The following is a 25094-nucleotide window of genomic DNA, read 5'->3' on the forward strand; positions in this document are numbered from 1 at the left end:
TCAGATTGCATGCCACATTGCGTGTCTATTGGTTTAGGCCTATTTACACTCAATCCATATTATAACCATATAAAATCGCTTACTCACAAAGGTGAGGAGATGCTGCTGATCTCGAAGGTCTCTTAGATGGATAATTATTTCTTTAATTGTGTCGTCAGTTTTTGAAAAGTGGAAGAGTGCCAGAAGGACCACTAAGTGTTTCAACATGTTGAGCCTCTAATGTGCAAGACCTGTTTAGGATGGATGGTATGGGAACGGGGATTTCCTGGCATAGGTGAGAATAATGTTTTTCAAAGGCAGCCAATTTCCAACTATTACTAACTACAGAATAAAACATGACATGTATGAACAAAGTGTCAAAACGTGATGTGTCAAAGTTACCTTCAGATGGTTACCTTCAGAACTTTAATCTGCCGCGGACCTGTCTTCAAATTTTGCCTCGAAGGTTAACCTATCCTATCCCGCCCCCTCATTTTATACGCTTGCGCAATGTTTTCCGTCACTGGTTTCACTCAGTACGCGCCAAGTAGTCTTGTAACATCATGTAAGTTCCTGAAATTCTTGTCTTCGGTCCGGAGCGGGTAGGCTATTGACAAAAAGCAAGTTTCAGAGTCAGCATGTGGCTTATACGCATGAGTAACGTTAGAAATATTCCAAAGATTTAATTGCGTTTACCACATCAAAGATTTCGCAGCTACGCTGAAGCTAAATGCTACCCGGCTAGTGAGGTGCCACTAAAACCAGTGCTGACAATGTAACGTTAACGTAGAGCTGGCGTGCAAATCACAGTTAACCCATGATCAGTCGAGCAGTTCGTTAAGCTTCTCCAATAACGTTAGCAGCTACATGTTCCATATGTTGTAAATTCCACGTTAGCTTGGAAGCTATTGAAGTTAGAACTATCTGCTAAGAAGAAAGTAAGTTGTCAGTCAGCAATTGCTAGCAGTTTGCTAACCTTGCGTTTGGTTTCACTTCAGCGACCGTAGCATTAGAAGTAAGTTACCCAGAAAATAGTTAGGAAAAAGACTGACACCTAGTCACCCAACTTACTGTTCACCTTAGTCACTCAACATTGTACAGTGGTTAAATTAGCTCTTGGGTAACGCGGTCTTGAGGTTTGTCAACTTTATAGGTTAGTGATCACTGTACACACCGACGCCCTGACTAATATTTGCTTGTCCACGTTACGAATCGCAAGTACACTATCTACGTGAGGACAGTGTTGGGGTTATGCCTGGTGCTCTGTCAATCCGTGTATCCCAGACAGACATGGTAGACTACGGCCAGACATTTTTTCTGTGGAAATAAACGATGACGATGGTTTTATTTTATTCCTCTATTCTCCCGCACCAGTATTAGGACTTAAGTGATCCCTTTAATAAGGACCATACGTATTAGGCTACCTGGACTCGTAACCATGTCTATTAAAGGTCCTCAATCTCTAAATGCCTGGGCCATTAATCAAAATGGGGAGTTTTTTAGAAGTTCTTCATAAGAGAACTGCAGAATGAGGTTATGGGCAGGGAGTTGACCTCCAGGTGTCAGTCAAATTTCAGAATACAGTTGATGGATGGGCGCAAAGGCAAAGTGACAGATAAGTGACAGCTGTAGCCTAAAAAATAATATATAGACTGCAATTTGCATTTAAAACACATGACATTAACACTGTATGGTAACATTCTTGAATATAATTGGAAGTATGACCCTGCTGTTTGTTTTGCTGGCGGAAATGTAAAAAGCTGTGATTTTGTCACCCTACACAGCAGCCTGAAGGGGGGGTGAGCAAACATCCAAAGATGTCCAAGATTGAGAAGATGAGCATCCTGGGTGTCAGGAGTTTTGGAGTGCAGGACAAAGACAAGCAGGTGATCACGTTCTTCACGCCCATGACCGTTCTGGTTGGACCCAATGGAGCAGGCAAAACGGTACGTCGCAAGATTTCTAGTGCAACACCTTATCCAGTGTCCTATACTACAGTGACTAACCATTTAAGAAAATCTACATTGAATTGTAGGCCAGCGTTGGGTAAAAATGACTTAGAGAAGAGAGCAAAGTGTTTATGTAACTGAGTGTTTTTCATGAACAGAGGGCAGTGAAAGTACAATCAACCAACGACTGACAACAACCCACAACAACCCACAATACTTCCAAGTATGGGACATCTTTGTAGTCAGAGTGTCCCGCCTAAAGTGAAACAGAAGTCGATGCAGTGGAGTCGAACAAGGCTTCGAACGTCACGTCTGACGTCAGGGGGCAGCCGTGGCCTACTGGTTAGCGCTTCGGACTTGTAACCGGAGGGTTGCCGGTTCAAACCCCGACCAGTAGGCACGGCTGAAGTGCCCTTTAGCACCCTCACTGCTCCCCGAGCGCCGCTGTTGTAGCATGCAGCTCACTGCTCCGGGATTAGTGTGTGCTTCACCTCACTGTGTGCTGATGCAGCTCACTGCTCCGGGATTAGTGTGTGCTTCACCTCACTGTGTGCTGATTGTGTTTCACTAATTCACAGATTGGGATAAATGCAGAGACCAAATTTCCCTCACAGGATCAAAAGAGTATATATACTTATACTTATACTTATATCACCAATACAACTCAAGCCTCCATACAGGGCTTTGCTGGGAATGGCTTGACATTCTCGACACACGCTTCAGAGCCTCAGTATCAATCGTAACATCACTAACGTTTTCCCCCAAGACTTTGGAGTGTGAACCTGTGTTGCATCTCTTAGATATGTTTAGTATATAAATACAGTATATGTTTGTAAATAGAGGTCCAGATTTTTTTTTTTATGAGAGTTTCTCATGTAAATGCTGATGTATATTTTCATTTTGGAAATCTTTACAGAGGGCCATATATTGTTGAGGTGTTAATGATGAGTACCATAATGCTAATGTAGTATTTTCTTCTTACCTTCTGTCCTTTGTATTTCCATGGTGGCCTTTGTATATCTGCTAGCTCACTTGCTTACTAGTCCTAGAGTTTAGGGCCACTAAATGGGCAATCAATAACTAATAACTCCCAAATTCTTTGAGTTATATGTAGTCAACAGGCCAAAAACCATATTTCATTTTCACCTTTTCCCTCAGACCATCATCGAATGTTTGAAGTACATCACTTCGGGTGACTTTCCCCCAGGGGCCAAGGGTGCAAATTTTGTTCATGATCCCAAGGTAAGATGACGAGAAGCTCTGTGAGCCATGTAGCATGTAGCATTTTTTCTTTTTTCATATTTTAAAATAGAGATGCGGAATGCTGTATTTTTTTTTTTTTTTTTAAGTATATTTTTTGGGCTTTTTATGCCTTTAATGATAGGATAGTGGAGAGTGACAGGAAGTGAATGGGAGAGAGAGCAGGGGTGGGATCCGGAAAGGACCACGGGACGGGAATCAAACCCGGGTCGCCGGCGTATAGTGCAGGTGACCCAGCCAGTTGAGCCACAGCTGGGGCCTGGAATGCTGTATTTCTGCCGGTATTTTCAAACTCATTTTGGCCGATTGGTGATGCCGATACTAATATGCATAGCATTTTTTTATTTCCTTTAATGGTCTCTCCTGTACTAGATTCGTTCATATTCTGATGGCATAGTTGTTGCAGATACAGGCATAAAACTTTCATTGCCATTAAGTCTACGCTAAATGTATGCTCAAAGAAATAGAGACATTAATTTACTCATGAAAAACAAGTAAATCATTGCAATATAAAATATGCAATTCAACATCAGTAAATGTCTGGTAAATGAGGAGATCAGATGCATACCTGTGCAAGATTCTTATCCTGTCCATCAGGTTTAGTTTGTTGTTATTTCTGTGTTGTAGGATGCCCAGGAGACGGATGTGCGTGCTCAGATCCGTCTGCAGTTCCGAGATGTGAATGGTGAGTTTGTGGCCGTGCATCGGTCCATGCAGTGCTCGCAGAGACGGAAGAAGGTGGAGTTCAAGACCCTGGAGGGAGTGATCACCAGGATGAAGTGAGTTTAGAGCAGTCACAGCTTGTGTACTGTCTCTTGGTCCTGGGTTATAATCCTTTAAACCTTTGGTCACATTCTGTGAAAATCTAGGGTCCTTTCATTTCATTTTAAATCTGGGGGCCTATGAAGTTCTAAATAATTTTGTTAAGCATTTTGATGAAGAAGCCCTTTGTCCAACTTTCAGTATTTGCTTTCAGCTTGAAAGGGGCACAGGGATCACAAATGATAATTAATAAACAAATATTTACCAATCATTCATGTGAAACAAGTTACTCAAGTTTGACAATGATACACACTGGATCTACAGTATGCAGTGTTTCCCACAGAATTTAATTCTATTTGTGTTGGTAGGTTTGCAGAATTAACTTGAATGCAAAAGTTGTTAACAAATTAGTGCAGCGGGGTTACAGTATGATGCTAACCAGATTTAAGCACAATTTAGCCTTCTAGTTGTCTTCTATTCCATGCAGGATTGTTAATGTTGCCTTTAAACATGCATATAGGTTCGTTGAGAGACAGAGAAACAAGGAGAGGCTTTACAAAGGTGCACATAGCTCTACAAAGAATTCCATCCAATTGAAATAGTACAACGTGGAAAATCATTGTGTGGTGGTCAATGTTGATATTGTGGTGGGACGCCACAAATAAGTCAATGTATGGGGAAAAACTGGTGTGCCCAGATCTATGTCCTAACCAGAGCAGTTCAAGGCATTTGACGAGAAGAAGCATGTGTTGGCTATTCCCCCTACAGGACTCATTTGTTTCTCTGATCGGTCTATCCAATTGCAGGCAGAGGCTTTTTCCCCCTGTATTGGTTGAAACACGCCCCATTATCCCAATGGTGCAGTACCAAACTCAAATTCTGAATAGTGTTGAGACTGGCTGCGTCAGGCTAGTTTCTAATAGTACTAGGTTAAGTAATGCCATCACCCCTTTCCTTTCTTGTTCTCACATTAACCTGTCTGTTTCTGTTCATCCTCCTCAGGCATGGAGAAAAAGTAAGCATCAGCTCGAAGTGTGCTGAGATCGACCGTGAGATGGTCGCGGGTCTTGGCGTCTCCAAGGCCATCCTTACCAATGTCATTTTCTGCCATCAAGAGGACTCCAACTGGCCGCTCAGCGAAGGGAAGGCCCTGAAGCAGAAGTTTGATGACATTTTTGCAGCTACTAAGTATGCTGTCTACAGTGCAATTAGCTGACTCTGCAGGATATCCGAGTCATTTTCAAAACCCAGATAAGATGGGATGTGGGCAATAGGCTATGATTTGGATCACAGCATGTTGCTTGACACATCTTTATCAGTTTCATCATCATCATCATCATTTATCAGCTGACCAATTGTTAAAGTATTTAGTCAGCACAAATGCACTCTCTTGGAGGATGCCTTCATGAATTTTGATTATTTGTGTTTTATCAGTAACAGGCAGGGTAGGAATTTCACGGCGGCCACGACGGCCATGGCGTGGCCTTGGTGCCCCCTTCTTTCAATATTCTGCATTGTCCTACTAATATTCTGCTTTGTCCTACTAATAGCGATTTTTATTTAGCCTGTGGCCTGTCAAAATAATCTTAGCATTCACAGCGCAAATTAATTTAGTCTTTTACGCAGTGGAGAAAGTAACAGCGCAAGAAAGTGCGTCCAAATTCACCCATTCTTCTCAGTTGAACTACTTGCGAAGTAGCCTATTCATCACACAGACATCACAAGTATCACATGAAAGAGCTTTTTCTCAGCTTTTAAACGATGTTAGCCGAAAATTGATGTGTTAAACGGTTCGCGAGAAAAGTAAATAATATAATTCAATTTAATCATACATTCTACTGAAGGTTTTGCGTCCATGATCTCCCTACCCATTCATCTCGGTGGAATACTTCACGAACCCTTCTTTTAACACATGACAAACCACATATCAGAATAAACAGCAGACCTTACCGAACACAAAGGTGTAAAGCAGTCCCCTGTACAGTTAGCCGTTCCAGAGTAATCCAGTTTTGAATTTGCAGTAAATTTCGACATGCATGGAAAGCCCAAATTTGGGCTTTAAGTTTTACAATGTGTTTAAATTGTTCCACATGATTTCATAAAGGGCCAAATACAAAATAAATGTTACAAATATCGCCTAGATATTGGTAAATCAGAGGACAGCTGACTAAGAGTTTGTGAAAGTAGCCTTAATGATCACAAAATGCTAAGCATGCATCTAGGCTATTTGAGTTTCTTAAAGCTGAGCTGTGCTACATTTAAATTGTTCAATACATGATTTCATAGCAGGCCAAATATAAAATACATTTTATATATAGCCTAGATATCTGTTTTTATTAGATGATCAGATGATTTACAGTTATATGTAATATGTCATGTTTCATGTTTTTGTAATGTTTCATACAGTGATGCAGGTCTACTGCAGTGAATAGGCTAAATACAACTTTGATCATTTTTATAGCCTACTACTGTATAGTTAACTTTGGCCTTGGTGCCCTGACATGTGGCCTTTGTGCCCCCCACCAAATATGCCCAACTGAAGGCCAAGTGGCCTTGCCCCCAGAATGGTGAAATTCCAAGCCTGGTAACAGGCACAGATAGCAAGTCTCTCAAAAGCATACACTGATCATTTTTGTTTTATTTTGGTAGTTGTGTGTAAGTCAGTTTTTACGTCATTGCGTTAACCTTGTTGATTAATGTGCCCTCACTCCTACAGGTACATAAAAGTGCTGGAGACACTGAGACAGCTGCGTCTGAAGCAGAGCTCGGTGGTCCGTGAGTGCCAGACGGAGCTCCAGTACCTGAAGCAGAACAAGGAGAAAGCCCAGGAGATCAGTGACCTGCTGGCCAACAAGGAGGAGCAGCTGGCTACTTCCAAAGACAGCGTGGAGCGCATAGCCGGCCAGATCACTCCTCTAGAGGTGAGGCCTGCGTGCGTGCGTGCGTGCGTGCGTGGCACGCGTGCGTGCGTGGCGTGCGTGCATTGCCAACTGTATGTGGGTGAGGAATGGCGAACCCTGCAGTGTATTGATTATATGGATTTATTTTTCTGAGTTCTTACCAGTAATGCTAGCTATCTCAGTATTCAGAATCTATCTGCACCTACTAAAATGCAAATAAACTTATCTCTGACCTTAGGTCTAATATGCAATAGCAAAATATGACATTTTGTTCTTTCAAATTTACTATCAGAACCAGCTGCTGGAGAATGATGAAAAGCTAGGCAAAGTGGTGACCCTGGATAACAACATCAAGGCCTTGGAGAGCAGAAAGAAACAGATGGAGGAGGACAACAAAGAGCTGGAGGAGAAGATGGAGCAGGTAATGCTACCGTGAAGGCTCATTTAGGTAGCCTGACAAGCCAGACCCACATCAAGATGTAGGGTCTGGGAACTTACCATTGGCAGTGCTCAATCCGAGGGGCGGGATAAACGGTTGTCTTTCAAATTTCCTCTGCACGCAATAGGATAGCGCTACAACTCATGAGTCCTATGCATTTTCACACCAGCAGAGCTAGTTGGCTATTTGATCAAACTTTTGCCAATTTAAAAAAAGCTTAAGTCGTGTCGCGATTCAAAGACCACTGTTCGCCAGCAGCAGCATCCATCTTCTTTGTTTTTAAGTAGCAGGCACCGTCGCCGACTCTATACACGATGTGATTCGCCTGATAGAAGTTTAATTTTTCCAGCTCGCAAGCCAACGGAGTCGCTAGACTACCCTGGCTGCAAATTACATTTGCTGCCGCTAGGGTGTGTCTAGATTTCTAGGCTATCTTTTAGGCTCTCTTTTTGAACAAAAAATAGTTTAAACATTGCTTTGTTTGCCTTAAAAGATACAAAATGTGGACAAAATTGGGCTATGTAGCCTATAATATTATTCTAATATATATTATTGTTATTATTATTATTATATTATTATTTTCTTATATTATATTTCTAACTACTGATATAAAAGGAAAAAATACTGTTTCTGATTTTTCTGATATTTATTTATGACAGCGCACAATATGCAGATATATTATAGCTTAGGTACATCAAGCTCCAACAGCTCTCTACCTCTTTTCTGTGTATTGCTGGAACTGCTGTCACCATCATGGATGAGTCCAATGAATGTAGAGTCATCTCCAAATGTCAGGAGGGTAACACAGTAACCATGGTGGTACTATGGATCATTTGTGTTCAACAGCCATTCCCAAACTTGAGAATGCCGTGGTCCAATGAGGCCTGTCCAAATCCTTATTTACAGCTCAAGACAAAGAAAAAGGTATTATCTTATACATTGTTTGTTTGTGTGTGTGTGTGTGCGCGTGTGTGTGTAAAATGTTGGCAGCTGTTCGAGGGGTCGGACAGAGAGCTGCAGGACATGTATGAGAATCACCAGCGGCTGGTGAATGAGAAGGAGCGGCGTCTGACTGAGCAGCAGAATGAGCTGCACCGGGCAGGGCGCGAGTGCCAGAGGCTCACCAACACCAAGTCGGAGCTGCTGGTCGAGCAGGGTACTCAGAAACACCTCTGCATGTTTCACAGATAGGAGAAGCCCTGAACAGCATTTTTGTTTCAGCTAGAGCACAGTTTTAGTCACATGATCTTTAGCCGAACAGCATGTGTTACCACAAGAGGGATCAGTCAGCTTTGTGATATTGTTATATTATTCACCTTTAATCACTTAATTAGCATTTTAGGTGAAACACAAATTAGGTATATTTTAGTTTACTCCTTATTTTAGAGTTGATATGTTACTTGACAGTAGGAAACTCTTCAAAAGTTTATCAGTCTAACAGTTTTTGTTTTTTATGTGTATTTATTATATTTGTGTTTTTCCACTTTCACATTCATTTAGAAGTTTTCCGGGGTTTTTTTTTTTCACCCATTCTCTGTGTTTCTCCTCTCCAAGGTCGCCTTCAGCTGGAGGCTGACCGCCATGGCCAGAGCCTGAAGAACCGTGACGCCCAGGTGCGCTCGCTGGCCTCGTCACTGGAGCTGGAGGGTTACGAGCGAGCGCCTTTCAGCCGCCCGCAGATCCAGAGCTTCTACCAGCAGGTGGAGGAGAGGCTAGAGCAGGAAGCCCAGGCGCTCCGACTGGTCATGGTAAGGTTGGGAAACCACCGAACGTTAGCTCCACTCTCAGCACTCCCAGAGGGCCACAACCCATTACAGAGTTCGGTTAGGGAAATGACCTTGGCCAAGTCCGTCCGCAGGATTACACAAAAAGACTACTAGCAGTCCAATTCCCAAGAAAACTGGTGGAGGAGTGTAACAAGAGCCATGGAAGAACCTGTGGTCATTTATTTTGTATTTATTGTGAAAATCTACATCATTATGTAGGGAGCAGCCGTGGCCTACTGGTTAGCGCTTCGGACTTCGGAGGGTTGCCGGTTCGAACCCCAACCAGTAGGCACGGCTGAAGTGTGTGCTTTACCTCAGTGTGTTTCACTAATTCACAGATTGGGATAAATGCAGAGACCTCACGGGATCAAAAGAGTATATATACTTACTTACTTATTGTGACATCTGCCTGCGTGCTGCTCTCTTCTCTCTCCTCTCTTTTAGAGGGATCTGCAAGAGCGGGAGACCCAGAAGCAGCAGAGCCTAGACGAGATGCGAGACAAGCGCACGGGCCTGGAGCGCACCATCGAGCTGAAGCGTGACCTCCAGAGCAAGAAGCAGCAGGAGCTGCGTGCCGTCAACCAGGAGCTGCAGCGACTGGAGGGCTCGTCCGGGCGCCTGCACGAGCTGGAGGCCCAGTTGGCCAAAGTGGTGAGACGACCCTTCTCCCCAGTAAGGGAGCCAGGCCGCTTGACTCTCAGCAGAGTTCACAGTGGATGTAGTGATATGTAGGGATGCACGGATCCAACAGCAATTTGAGTGTATGTGTGAGCCTATGTACACACATTCATCCCTTTGAATGTGTGTGCATGAATGTTTATTTGTGTTTGCACCTTATCCATGCATGCGTGCGTGTTTGTGTGTGTGTGTGCTAGGAGCATGAGCTTGAGAGTGCGACGCGTAACTCCTCGGTGGACAGCATGCGAGCAGAGCTGGATGAGCTTAAGAGAGAGAAGGACGACCTTGACCGCAAGCAGAGGCAGCTGGACCAAGAGATGAGCAGCCTCAACACACACACCACCGCTCGCACTCAGATGGACATGCTCAAGAAAGATAAGGTGGGCCCACGTCCAGTCCTCCAATTTGTCAGGCCTCTATCACTTTAGTTGTTTGCATTTTTAAAATGTATTATTTTATAGTTTGAATTATGCTATAGTTTAACTCCAATATGATCTGTATTTTCCCAACTGTTACTACAGTGTATCAGGCAAATTACAGAATTAGATATGGATTATTTAAAACTACCAAAACTAGTAGGCTGTTGATAAAAACATTTCCTCTGAACCACTGCAGCAGCAAAAATAATAGTAATAATAACAATAACAATAATAATTTATATAGCGCCTTTCTCAAACTCAGGGACGCTTTACAGAGTCAACAGCCGTATCATGTTTGGTGTACACTGCGTGTATTTCTCAGGTGGAAAAGGAAGAGCAGGTGCGGAAGGTTAAAGCCAGGCACAGCGAGGACCTGGTGTCCCTAATGGGACACTTCCCCAACAAGAGAGAGCTGGAGGACTGGATCTTCTCCAACTCTAGGGAGATCAACTCTACCCGAGAGAAACTGGGCAAACTTAAGTGAGTCCAAGTGTGTGTGTGTGTGCGTGTGTGTGTTTGTGTGTGTGCGTGTTTCTGTGTGTGTGTGTGTGTGTGTGTGTTTGTGAAATGCTTCGTCATTTCAGCAACGTGTATGAGTAAGAGTAAGAAGTTTTAAAATGCTCTGGGTAGCCACATTCCACTGTTCAGCAACTATGCCCAGCACTTGCCACTCAGTCTCTGTCTCATCAATGAGTTTTTTCACAATCAGGTGCAGGTGCCCCAGCCAGTTGCGCCACAGATGGGGCCAATCTTCCTCATTTTTGACAGATCACCAGCCTCCTTTGGATGGTCATATGCATAGTTAGCCTACCTTTAGGTGACATTTACATTTTAAACATATTTAAAATGAAACTGCAAGTGAATCTACTGTCTTTACTGCTTGGAGAAAAAAGTTTATTCTTTTCTGTAACCTTCTTTTCTGCGACTTGAAACTACAGTCAACTAGTCTGCTTGCAACGTCTCTCCTCAGTGAGTCACGTCACTTTCACTTTGACTTGTTGGGGCAGTTGGGCCTACTGGTTAGCCCTTCGGACTTGTTACCGGAGGGTTGCCGGTTCGAACCCCGACCAGCTGAAGTGCCCTTGAGCAAGGCAACCTAAACCCTCACTGCTCCCTGAGCGCCGCTGTTGTTGCAGGCAGCTCACTGCGCCGGGATTAGTGTGTGCTTCACCTCACTTGTGTTCACTGTGTGCTGAGTGTGTTTCACTAATTCACGGATTGGGATAAATGCAGAGACCAAATTTCCCTCACGGGATCAAAAGAGTATATACTTACTTACTTACTTACTTCTCTATAACATTTGCTCTACAACATTTAATCTTAAATAGGCTATATTCTAAGCTATCCATAACCTTTTTTGCTGTTTGCCTATTTGACATACAAAAAATGTGGGCTTGGATAATAGCTGGGCGCATGGTCGATTCGGACAAATAAAGGCCGGCCCCCAAATACAAGCCGGGGTAATAATTGGCTACCAGTAGGGCATGTCCATGAGTCAGTCCATGAGCACTAGAAGACTTTGTTTCAATTTAACTCTATGAAATAAGAGCCCTTATTAATATTTTCTATTGTTGGTTGGTTTAATACTGTTGCCAATGAAAAATTGTCCTACACCATGGGTCTCCAACATGTCGCCCTCTAGCTACCAGTTACTTGCTGCTCCCTTCCAGAGACTGTCTAATAAGGGGAGAACTGCCACTCTCGGAAAACTTCTGGTTTCTGAACTGGTTGCAGTTCCTTTTGTGGTTCCACATGAGGGCAAGGGCGCTCGTCCACGAGTGCAGAATTAATGGAGGTCTATGGAGCTGTACCCCTCAAAATCCACTTTTTTTCCAAGTAATTTCAACATTGTATTCGAAAGGGGAGGCAAAGAAAATATACTTGGTTGAGTATTATATTTTTTTAAGTCACTTAATTGTTCTAAAAAGCCTTTCAAACGTGTCGATGACGCCATTCATTAGCACAATGCTAGCGTGTTATGGGCAACAACGACCCAACCTGTAAGAAATCAAAAGGACATAAGTACTCGTTCATTCAACTTTTGACCAATAACCCAGGTTGAAGTTATACAAACTACAATCAAATCTGAGATTTGTCAACGACAATCAGGTGAAAGAGACAAATTTAGCCGTCTAGCTCCATTGACTCCCATTCATTTTGCACTCATGGCGATTGCCCCCAGTGGAACTCTGGTGGAACGGCAACAAAAAATTCAGTACAATGGGACTTAATACGGAGTGGCCAGGCTCTCCGTAGACGGGCTCTGTCCCTTCTGAGTTTGCCAGAGGCTGAAGCAGTACTACATTTAAACACAATTGTTGCCGTGAGGCATTCCAGCCTACGAATTTAATAAAAAGTAAATCATGCATAATTAAAAAATAATAATAATTAGGCTACTTGGCTATGCAATAAGATTTCCATTACAGCACAGCACACGTTCAATGAATGAATGAAAGCGGTTGCCTTGTCTCGCAATAAACAGCGGGTGGAAATCCCGACACACTTTCAACTACATGAAACTTAAATGTGCTCTAAGCGATGCTGGGTAATGTCACATCTGTTGACTTTCAAACAAAACAGAGAGCTAGCTTGTTACAGTGTTTTCCATACATTGACTAATCTGTGGCGGGGCGCCACAAAATAAAAATCGGCCGCCACACATAAATATTCTATGTTTAATTTAATTTAAATTAAATATAAGATCAAATCCTTGCATTGCCATTGAGCTGCGCTTTTTATGCACGCAGCATTTCCTTGCCCCGCCCCGCTCTCTCTCGTAGCCCGCTGCCCCTCCTCTGCATGTGCATTTAACAAAATTCACAGTTGTTGCCAAGGATTGTTGTTGCCACATAGAAGCATTGCATAGAAGACGTCTGGCTAAATTGCTATTAAATCCGCTTAGCATCGTGACCATGCTGCACAAATTTGTTTAAAACTGCTGCATTGAAGATAACTCTGCTAAGATCTTATCACAACATAGTAGGCTACATTGAAGAGACTAAACTAAGTTAAGTTATGCAATCAAGCAGTATCTCAAAGCTAACGTTAGAATACTGTTTGGATGTCGAATTTAGCATGCTTAGCCTACTTACAGCTGCTTGTCAATTTCGTTGAAGGGCTCATTTTATTGACTCTGACACTGAATGTTTGCAAAACCCCAATGTAAGTGGAAAAGTGTTTTCCAAAATTCAAAAGTGGTTGTCCCAAGGAGAAGTACGAACCTTTATTTTAACTATGTAGAAAACGTTATGAGTTGCATCCACACATCAGCAGCCTTTAAACTGTGTTACAATTGCAATTTGCAAGGGTTCCCTCACGAACGTTTAAAGTGACAGGCACTCAATTAGACCTATACAATACACCAAAACGATGCCCCCCCCCCCCCCTTGTCCAAGTCAGCTACCGCCACAAATTGAATCCAATTCTGTGGGAAACCCTGTGTTACTTCCTCCCCCTCCCTCCCGTGCTGCTCCCGTGCAATTGAAACTCCCCTCAACGCGCATCTCGTCTGTGATTTGCTGGAGCAGTTTATGTTTTTATGGGCTAGGTTTGCCCAGGTTGTTTTTGTTGCCGTTTTTGGAGCCTGGGCTGTCCACAGAGATCGCGTTTTTTTACAGTGTATTCAGGACACAGACAGCTAGCGGTTGGTTAGGTGATGTTTGCAGTAAGAGACATAAAATGTTTTAGCCTAGATGTTGGCATCGCTTAGAGCACCTTTAATAGTGAACCATCAAATACCCCCCAGGTTTCAGTGCTTATCAGTCCTAACATTTAGCAATATAATCAAACAGGGTAGTGTTAACGTTTGCTAGTTGGAGCGCCCCCAGTACCCACCTTCCCACGCCCCTTGAATTGAATTGATGTTTCCTAGATGAGATGATATTAAAAAACCTTGACAACTTCTATAGAAAGGATTGTGAAACTGTGTTGGATTCCCTTGCTTGAGTGTTCCTGATGTGTGTGTGTGTGTGCAGTAAGGACTTGGCCTCGGGAGAGCAGAACAGGAACAACTGTGCGGCCGAGATTCGCCAGAAGGAGCAGCAGCTGGCCAGTTATGAGGAGAGGCTCTTCAGTGTATGTGGCAGCCAAGACCTGCAATCGGACCTGAGCAAACTCCAGGAGGACATTGAGAAGAACTCCAAGCAGAGAGGTACGCCAGCTCTGCTGGCCCAAAGCAACCGCACTGCTGAAGCTGTATAAGCACTATGCTAGGTGCTAGGTGACTGGTTTGTAATACTACTAGATGGCTATGGTAGAACAAGCACACAAAGGGACTATGTGTAGTATATGTGGCGTTTGGCCTGTTTGTGTTTGTCTGCCTGTGTGTGTGTGTGTGAGAGAGAGACTTTTTCTTGAGAGAGTGGGTGTGCTTAAAAGTACAAACTAAAAGGCTTCTCCTTATATTCCGTTTTGTCTATGTATCTGCACTGGCATTTTTTTTGTTAATATATGTGTGTGTGTGAAAGATTCCAAACAAAATTCACATTTTTATTTCACAAGTTATTCAATAAAATTGCAATACGATTCAATACTTAGACTACACAGCCTCACTGCAAGCTGCCAGTGAGTCCTTGTCGCTCCATCCTGTGTGGACTGCAAGGCCCATTTTTCACAGTGTGCTTGTGCATACTACACATAAACAAATGAGCCTAATGATGTGTGTGTGTGTGTGTGGGAACAGCCATGCTGGCAGGCGCCACAGCCGTGTACACTCAGTTCATCAGTCAGCTGACGCAACCGGAGGAGGGCGAGCCCTGCTGCCCTGTGTGCCAGCGCATATTCTCCACCGACAGTGACCTGCAGGAGGTGATCAACGACATGCAGTCCAAGCTGCGCCTGGTGCCTGACAAGCTCCGGAACACTGAGCAGGACCTGAGGAGGAAGGAGCGGAGACGCGACGATATGATGGCCCTGAAGCCCGTCAGGTAGGAGTGAGCCATCAGCCCCCGCTGCACGTTTCTTGTGTGTGAGGGCGTTGGATGTCCATGCAGTGGCCTACTAGAATAAGGCTTGGTTAACTTGCCGAGAACCTAGACCGTTTGATGACATTAGACTCACCCTCGGTTACAGTCTCGTTTAGTAGCCTGGCGCGCTCTCTTCGTGACTATGCTACTAAGCCAGCATTCACTTCTCTAACATTTAACTTTATAACTTTAAGATTACATGACATGTAGGCTGTTAGTAGCCTATGAGATGTACTTCCTCATCAATAATGTATGAATTGAAATGCCATGAACAATCATGCACTAACAAGGCTTGGTTAATGAATCAAACTTGCCGAGAACAAGACATGATTAGGCTACAGAGCGGTTGCACGGTTACATTCGGTATTATTCAGTCTCCTTGTGACAGCCTGCAGCCTACAGTCATTCACTTCTAAGCATTTATTTAACATAACTACCAAGATAACACTATGTATATTTGTAGGTGTGATATGAATTTCCATGAACATAATCATCTACTTTATGCACTAGAAAGGCTTATGTGATCGGTTGATTACTGGAACTTGCCGAGAACCTAGCGAGCTGTTTGACTTGTGTGGCAGCCACGGTTAAGAGGCCCAGAAGAACCTAGCGAACTGTTTGACTCGTGTGGCAGCCACGGTTACGAGGCCCAGAGCCGTACAGGCTCATCATAGTTTGACTGATTATACTACCACTCCAGTAGAGGCGCTAATGCGCGATAAAACGAAAGAGTAGCAGAAGACTAGAACACTCGAGCACAGCCAATTAAATCAAGCCAGTGTTGCGCTGTATGTGAAAACGAATGACGTTCGGAACACTGAGCCGGTTTATTGACGTTTGGCACTCGATTCTCCCGGCTCAGTGACACGAACCGGGTTAATTAACCGATACATCGGTCAGTTCGTCAACACTAGACCAAAGCCCACCTTGAGACCCTTGAGAGTAACGAGAGAGAAATAAAGAGAGACGAGTAAGGGAGTGTTCAGCAGTAGATAGCGCAGATTATAGATAAATAGATATTGATAGCATAGATAGATATATAGACAGGTAGATAGATAGTAGGGCTGTCACTTTTGTGAAAAAAAAAATCTGTTCGATTTTTGAGACATAAGTGTTCATTGAATCAATTGTAAAATCGATTTTCCATGTCTAAAGATGTTTCCATTTTCAACGGCAAATACAGGCCAATCCACGGACAACTAACAGGCATTAGGAGGAACGTAGAGAGGGCACTTGAATACGCACCAGCCAGCAATATTTCTGATGATTTATTGGTGTGAAGTTTGGTGTAGGGGTGGGCGATATATATCGTCTGCGATAATATCGTGATTGTTGTTTTAACGATGTGCAAATTTACATTATCGAGTATTTAAATTACTTATGGGGAAATAACACCCGAAATCAGGCATTGAAACCTCATACATTCACTAAATCCAGTAGGTGTATGAGAGAAGCCCCTGGCTGCTGCAGAGCAAGTGTCACATGATCACTAGTGGGTCCACGTTGTCACACGCACGCCTAATGTTTATTTTGTGCAGCTAGACTACTTGGGATTTTGTGCGGCTACTTCTGTTAAAGTAGCATTGATGAGACAGTCACGTTTTTTCCTACATGGTATTATATGGAGGCCTTTGAGTACTTTAATAGTCAGTTGTAAGCAAAGAACTCTTCTCATGTAACCCTTTTGTAAATGGACTGAAGTTTGGTCTAAATATTTACGTTTATCGATTATGCTAACCGTTAGCATCTCTATGGGATTTCTCATATACATTAGCCATAAGCTAACGCATTAGTTTCTATTCTGTAACTTGGAATGCTAACCTACATGATTGCTCTTAAACTAAACATCGAAGGAAATAACTGAGATGCACTCTGTTGGTCTGCTTCATTTTACAGTGAATCCTAAGTAAAGGTTTTTGAAAGGAACTTCAGCTTCAGACTTTCTCATGTCATTGCCACACACTCTAGTGGGGGCAGAATTGGAATGTGTCAGAGTGACAATGCATTGGTTGATTTGGTTAAAAAGTCACAGGTTAGGTTATTAGTATTGTATTGATGCTACTTATAAATAATGAGCTGTAAAGCGACTCAGACTTTTTACAAATTTTTTTTTAAAAAGGATATCGACTAATTATCGTTATCGTCAAAATCACAAAAAATATCGAGATATTATTTTTTGTCCATATCGCCCACCCCTAGTTTGGTGCACAATGACAAACAGTAGTGCAACATTCACAAAAAAAAATAAGCAGAGTGGACTGCCATAATATAAGTAAAAACATTACTGCAGGCTTCAACGTGTGTACGATTAGAAATGTCAAACAAATTTCGCCTAGCCTACATAGGAACTCACGACTGCACAGTTTGCATACCACTTTCTCCATAGTTTGATCTACCCCAAAACCTGAAGTGCTTCCATATCGAACTCCTCAAGTTATTAGGGCTTATTACTCGTCTCTCTCATGTCGCACAGGTTGATCGCGTTGCCCTCCATTTTTTGGCAAAACACCAGCAGCACAGCAACCGATTGAAACAGCTGTTTCCGTTGCGTAAAATTGTTGGGAATTTTCTTTTTAGCTTTCGCAATGCCTACTGCACTTTCGACATGATCACTATCACTAGATATAAAGAAAATGTTGACTTTCACTCTGTGCTGTTCACTGACAGTTAAGGCTAAACAAAGAAAAGTGTTGTATACTGTAAGGCAGTGGTTTTCAAAGGGGCCTGGGGGGCCGTTGGGGGGTGCCAGGGGAGCCTTAGCAAGTTTGAAGGAAAAATAAAAGCAACAAATAAATACATTTGAAAAATGTAAAATATACCTATTACTATGAGGGTTGTTATACAATGCCATTATAATAATAATTTGTTCATATCTGAACATTATATTCTCCATGATAATGACTGGGAATAATAGTAGAGTGATAGCTCTCATATAGCAAAAATCCCCAAATGCAATTTTTACACACTGTATGCTCCATCGCGAAGTGTGCTAAAATAATTATTAGGATTAGCTTAATGTATTTTTACATTTGCCGTAGTATTGTCGATGGGTTTAATAACACATCAAGGGGGTCCCTTGGCCAGAACCTAGTGGTATTTGGGGGGCCTTGTCATGGAGAAGTTTGGGAACCCCTGGTATAAGGAATGCATTGAACTGAATAGGCACATAATGTAGCCTTGTAACGAGACTTCTCAAATTCAGAAAATTGCATTAAACTAAAATCGGAAAAATCTTTGTTAGACCATAGGGTAGTTGTGATATAAATGCTGTAACGAAATTCGAAGTGTAAATATACAATCTTTATGTTTGCGACTGTTTCCCATAGGAATAAACATAAAACATACCCTCCAAAACGAGACCTCCTGAAAATCAGAAAAAAATTACTAAATTGAGATCAGACGTTATTACCTTTGGTAGATCATAGGGTAGCTGTGATATAAAATTCGAAGTCTAAATATACAAACTTTATGTTGAAAGTGTAACCGCGATGTCTATTGGAATGCATTGAAATTAATGAAGTGCTGGTCATGTAGCCCCCCAACGTTACGTCAATACCGAATTGCATTGAAAAACCCCGCTAATACCAAAACGACAAAAACTGGCATTTAACACCATTTGGAGACATTTTTAAGTGGTATACATGTCTTGAGTGGTTTATGTACCGATTAATCGACAGTGGTGATTAACCTGCAACACGGGCTTTAAGACACAGGCACAGTAAAACACACACTACAACAACACATAAATAGATATGCACTGACACAGGACACAATAATCACAGCAATCTCTGCAACATAAATCATAACAGCAATGATAGTCAGCAGCTCTTATTAAAAAGTCTGTAGGAACAAAGGACCTCCTGAATCTCTCTGTGGAGCACCTAGGTAGAAAGACCACCAGTGGCTCCTACTGTACCACTTTTAGTGAACATGCTGTACAAGGGGTGGTCATCCTTTGACGGCACACTCCTCATCTTCATCACTCTCTGCTCCAGGATTTCCTCCACAGAACTTGGGCATGCGCCAATGATGGAACCTGCTTTTCTTTTCAGCTTATTGAACCTGTTCCTGTCCTCCACTTTAGAGGTATTTTTACCTTTAGAGGTCTTAAAAAAAGATCTTAAAAGTCAAAAAAGGTCTTAAAAGTCAACAATGTGTAGATACCCTGGACCTATTACAGTGTCGCCACTAGATGGCAAAACTGTCCTTAGGCATTTCACTATGTGCGCTGTGTGTAATGTTAAAACAGAATGGGCTTTACTAAATTAGACTACATTATAGCAAGCTGTAAAAAATACTGGTGAGTTGTGTAGTCAGCCTATTTATGTCTACATAGATGTATCTTTTTTTGTCTGATAAATATGCACATGTTTCATGTCAAAGATATATGTCAAAGACATAGGGCCCTAGTTTGGTGGCAAAATCTGCTTGCAGAAACTGCCTATTCTGCTGGGGAAGGTTATTAATGGCTGGCTCCTCATGGATCCTTAAAAGTTGTACAACTTTTATTTATTATTTATATTAATTTATATTATTTATTTATTCCCATGTATCCTCAGGGAGACCATTACTGACCTGCAGGAGAAGGACCTTCCCACGCTGCGGAACAAACTCCAGAGCATCAACCGGGACATTGAGCGCCTGAAGGGGGACATCGAGGAGCAGGAGACGCAGTTGTCTCTGCTCATGTCCAAAGAGGACACAGCCAAGGCATGTCAGTCCGATATCTCGCTGATGGACCGCTACCTGGTAAGTGACAGGTTAAACATTGAACCTAAACTAAACCAAGGAAATGGAAGCAGATGAACACACAACAAGGTTGATGCAGTAGGAGTAACTTTAGCACATTTTTTTTAAAGGAAATAAGTCAAGTCAAGTCAAGTTTAGAGGTCATGCAATGTGCTTTACATAAACAAAACAGGAATAGCAGGTAAAAACATAGAAGGCCAACAGTCAAAGAAAAGTTATAAAAAGTAAAGATCATAATAAAAAAATGAAAAGAAAACGTAAAACACACACGGTAAAATCGTTTAAATATAATTAACAAGAAAACATAAAAGACACAAGGTCGAATAGTTGTAAGACAGATACAGAACTCAGTGCAGTTAGCAGAAGGCATCTGAGAAGAAAAATGTGGTCTTAGGTTGGTTCCAGAGCTGAACCACATAGCAGCAAAAAGCTGCTTCACCATGTTTATAACAGCAGGTTTTACGGACAGGACGTATACCCAACCCTACTCATCATAGATAACGTGGTAACACTTTACTTTACAGGTGAGTTCATAACACATTCATAGAAGCTGTCATAAACTGCACATAAAGCATTCATGACTGTTTCATAAGACATAACTCAACATTCATACCAAACTTTTTATGAATGTGGAAGACAGAACGACAACAACTTGTCAAAATAAAGTCCAACAATCGCAAAGGTAAACTAGCCTACATTCAACTGACCCGTATTTGTGTAACCTGGATACCATTCATTTAATCTCTCCAGCCTTTGTAAATATTTCATGAATATCTTATGAAGTCTACGTCGAATGTCACTTTACTATACAAGTTGTGAAGTATTTGTAATCACCGAGTTCAACACTGGGAGGTAAACTAGCCTACATTCAGCTGACCCGTATTTGTGTAACCTGGAACAGTTGGACATTCCCAGTAGCAAAAGTTGAGAAATCATCTGCAAAGGTTATATCATAAAACAAATACATTTTTATGAAACAAAAATGATTTGCTTGATTATTTTGTCTTTTTGGCACTGGAGTAGCCCATTGACTCAGATGTGACATGATCAGGTAAGAGGTTTGGAACAAAAACGGCAATGCTGCTTTGCGATTGTTGGACTTTTATTTTGACAAGTTGGCGTCGTTCTGTCTTCCACAATCCAACTTAAGGACACCAATTTACTTTGTGAACGAATAACATATCGTAAATCAATACATGTTCTTCATTAAAATAGAGGGTGCATAAGTATTCATACCCCTATGTTAAATCCCCATAGAAGCAGGCAGATTTTTATTTTTAAATGCCAGTTATTTCATGGATCCAGGGTAGGTGCTATCGCCTCATGCTCATTACACCCATTTGTTTGCTAAGATTCCAGGGAGTTTGATGCCAGTGATTGACTTTGAGTCATTTCAGCTGCAGCCGTGGCCTACTGGTTAGCGATTCGGACTTGTAACCGAAGGGTTGCCGGTTCAAACCCCGACCAGTAGGCACGGCTGAAGTGCCCTTGAACAAGGCACCTAACCCCTCACTGCTCCCCGAGCGCCGCTGTTGTTGCAGGCAGCTCACTGCGCCGGGATTAGTGTTTGCTTCACCTCACTGTGTGTTCACTGTGTGCTGAGTGTGTTTCACTAATTCACGGATTGGGATAAATGCAGAGACCAAATTTCCCCCACAAAAGAGGATTTATACTTATACTTATACTTATACAACCCCAAAACAGAAAAAATGAGGACGTTGTGTAAAATGCAAATAAAAACAGAATGTCATAATATACAAGTCTCGTAAACCCATATTTAGCAGCATAAAGGACATAGACAACATATCAAATGTTGAAAATGAAAATTTGGACTATTTCATGGAAAGTATATGTTAATTTTGAATTTGATGCTGAAGTTGGATAGGTTGGATACTTGGATAGGCCCTCTCCTCTTTAGCCCAGATGAGTCCTTGATTTCCAAAAAGAATGGCAAACTTTGATTGGTCTAACCACAGGACCTTTTTCCACGTTACCTCAGTCCATTTTAACAACCTCAGGCCCAGATAAGAGGGTGGTATTTTCTGTATCATGTCTCAATAGAATTTTAGCTGTTACAATGTTGGCTGCGGTTTTTGAATTAATATTAAACTGTGCACATAGACAAAGGTTATCAGAGATTTTCCTGAGCCCATACAATGACAGGTCTGTTAACAGGTCTGGTATCGATGCAGTGCCATCTGAGGTCCAAAAGACATCGGCCATCCAATGTGCTTTTCAGCTCTTTCCCTTGTTTGCAAAGATTTCTCTGGATTCTCCTAATGTTTTAATAATATTATGTCCTGTAGATGATTAACTCCTCAAATACTTCACAATTACATGTTAAGAAGCATTAAAATGACATTGTTTCATCATTTGTGCATGCAGGTTTACACATAGTGATGAATACCCCTACATCTTTACTTCTAAGAGTACCTGCCTCTCTAGGATGCTCTTTTTCATACCCAATTGTGTTGCCACTTACCCTAATTAGTTGTGAAACATTCTTCCTTTTGTTTTCTTTATCATTACACAACTTTTCCAGCATTTTAGTACCCCTTCCCAACTCCCAACATGTTGCTGGTATCAAATTTAAAATTAGCATATATTTTCCACAAAATAGTCAATTTTGTCATTTTCAACATTTGATATGATGTCTGTGTTCTTTTTGCAACTAAATATGAGTTTAAGAGATTTGCAGATTTTGGGGTTTTGTTTTGGGGTTGTACTTATTAACTTCTGACATTTTGGAAAGGGCACAGTAAGAGCTGATAAGATGAGTCAAGAGTTTAAAGGTTATTTTCTATTGTAGCTATTTTTGAGATTAGGTGTCTTTTAGGCTGACTAATATGTTTAGGAGGATCATCTGATATGACTTCAGCAGATAGATGCTTGCTCTGTGCATGAAATAGCCTGATTGTTACTGTTATGATTGCAACTAACTGAACATCATGTGGCAGAGCACGTATAATCCAGGGACAGATACAGTAATTTCTGGTGTATTAGCCGCATTGTGTATAAACCGCAGGACAGTGTTTTATGCAAGTTGAAAACCATATTAATACCATATTAACTGCCCCTGTGTCTCATAGCTAAAGAAATTTTGCAAAGTCAATGTATAAACCTCGCCTAATACATTTTCCAGATAGAGATGTGCATGTCTGCACGTCTGCATTTTTTTCTTTGTCTTAGGGAATGTACCAGGATTAGTCATTATATGAGCAATCGTTGAGGGTTTTCAAGTCGCCTCCTGTCTTTGGTATTTTGTTAGGCCCTCTGTGTTTCATTGTGTATAATCTTTGATCAGAAAATCAGAAAATACAACACTGAGATTAATGATGAAGTTATTCAGTGCACTGAGTCTGTTTAGTATTTAATTTAAATGTGTCAGCAAAAGATAAACGGCACAGCTCAGTGAAGCATTTTGACACATCATACAGTTTTTTGGTTTTGCCTTTTTCGTTTTTACCGGATATCAGTACTAGCAGTTGATTTTGTTTTGTTTCGTGATGTTTTAAACATCGAAAATAAAATTATATCAAGTAAGCAATCAATTTTAATAAATTCAGTTTTTCATACTTCACAATTAGCAATGAGTATTTTCTCATGGAGCTTCTTTACACCATATCCAAATCCTGAAACAACATAAGTAGTCACATCTGCCTAGGGCCCTGTGAAAGGCCATATATTTTTTGCCTAATTATATTTTATTTTCTCTTAGATTTCCGTTTTATTTTCTAGATTATTTTTTTCTTAATTTGACTGTCGTGAAATCATACTGTATGTTCAATCAAAACTTGTATAAGTGCAAAATTTGTATTTAGATCATAGGCTAGTGTGGTTTTTGTAAGGGATAATGATCGCCGTGGTGTCCTGTTGTATGGGCCTACTGGGCGAGGCAACGGGGGAGGCAAAAAAAACCCTGACGCGCAGCGTAAAACGGGACACCTCGAGTTATCCCGCTTATCACCCGGTTGCCACTATAGGCAATAGAGCTGCACAGTCCCGCCCACAGCCAAAACGCGGTTAGGTGCCGGATGTAAGATTCCCATTCATTTGTCCCATTGACGTTTGGAAAAATCTGTATCTAAAGAGTTTTACAGCATGTCTTAGGCTAACCAGCTACGGCATAACTCATAAGCATACAACATATCATTTCGAGTGAAAAAACGAAGAGAAAATCCAAAAAAAGTCAAAGGTACAAGACTGTGTACATATTTTCATTTCCGAGCAAAGGAACTACTCATCCCATAAACCACCGCTCCTCACTGAATAATATATAAGCAATGCACGAACCGCGCGAAATCATTTCAAAACCGGCTACAGCACGCGAACCCTTTCCTCCAAACAGTGATTTTTATATAGTAAATGTGCAGTTAATAGCAGTTATTTCAGGAGTAATCGTGTAAATAATAGTGTTTTGATATTGAATGTTATATTTATCATCGTATATTTTATATCGTGTGTGTGAAAGCGGTTAACGTTAACGGCAGTGCTTCGTAACGTTACCTGACTCATCCTATGCTGTCATCACTGCTCAGTCGGGCTGATGCATGGACTGGTGCATGGTCTGCTCTTGGACCACCATATTCAGTTTATTAATTTGCCGTGAATTATTACACAAAATGTTCATTAAATGCACGAAGTATTCCTAGGTTAATGATTGATATGAATCATACAGTATGAAGGCTACAGTAGCCTAGCTAATGTTAACTAGCACTGCTAGCAGCATTAACATTACCAACCTCCCTGCTTAACTCACCACAACTTTGTAGGTCTTGTCCCTCATGCTGCTGACCCTTACAAAACCCACAAACTGACTCTCGGACACACAACAGTCAATAATGTGACCCGATTTAAAGTGGCTTTCACCCCTTTGGACACTCACTAAAACATAATATATTTCATACCTGTGTTGCAGCATGTAGGCTAATGTTAGCTGCATTATGTAATGACATACAATGTCGGAAATGCTAAAGGTTAGCCTGTCGGCTAGTGCTAGCCTACCTGAAAAGTTTGAGTGTTTAAACTAACATTTACAGTGGTCTATTTGATAGTGTATTGGCCCTGACTAAGTTCGTGTGATGTATAAATCCCAATCCTTGTTGATACAAGTACCAATATTCGTCAAGAAAGTTTTTAATCACATTAAGATTTTCGCCATAGGCAGTAAAAAACTCCGCCATGTTTGTCAATATTTTTCCACTGAGAAAGTTTCAAACTATGACCATA

General features: G+C 41.6%; 1 protein-coding gene across 2 annotated transcripts in view; it reads left to right on the plus strand.

Annotated features, from left to right (window-relative positions):
* Positions 1–486: 486 nt before the first annotated feature.
* rad50 (RAD50 homolog, double strand break repair protein) overlaps positions 487–25094 on the plus strand; it is an 86139-nt gene continuing 61531 nt past the window's right edge. The window contains exons 1-15 of one of the 2 annotated variants that reach the window (XM_076273483.1): positions 487–544; positions 1764–1925; positions 3087–3170; positions 3816–3967; positions 4953–5138; positions 6667–6871; positions 7143–7271; positions 8280–8445; positions 8844–9037; positions 9500–9706; positions 9931–10113; positions 10475–10632; positions 14127–14302; positions 14834–15077; positions 19676–19865. In XM_076273483.1, coding sequence (XP_076129598.1) covers positions 1797–1925; positions 3087–3170; positions 3816–3967; positions 4953–5138; positions 6667–6871; positions 7143–7271; positions 8280–8445; positions 8844–9037; positions 9500–9706; positions 9931–10113; positions 10475–10632; positions 14127–14302; positions 14834–15077; positions 19676–19865 — 2403 coding nt within the window. In that variant the 5' untranslated portion in view covers positions 487–544; positions 1764–1796. Of the gene's footprint in view, positions 545–823; positions 918–1763; positions 1926–3086; positions 3171–3815; positions 3968–4952; positions 5139–6666; positions 6872–7142; positions 7272–8279; positions 8446–8843; positions 9038–9499; positions 9707–9930; positions 10114–10474; positions 10633–14126; positions 14303–14833; positions 15078–19675; positions 19866–25094 lie in introns of those variants that run through there. The other variant, XM_076273484.1, reaches the window with a different exon arrangement.

This window comes from Alosa pseudoharengus, unplaced genomic scaffold (assembly GCF_046254945.1).
Source record: "Alosa pseudoharengus isolate Yale_2024_CS ecotype anadromous, Long Island Sound unplaced genomic scaffold, YU_APseudo_1.1 YU_APseudo_1.1_scf_8, whole genome shotgun sequence".
Lineage (NCBI taxonomy): Eukaryota > Metazoa > Chordata > Actinopteri > Clupeiformes > Clupeidae > Alosa > Alosa pseudoharengus.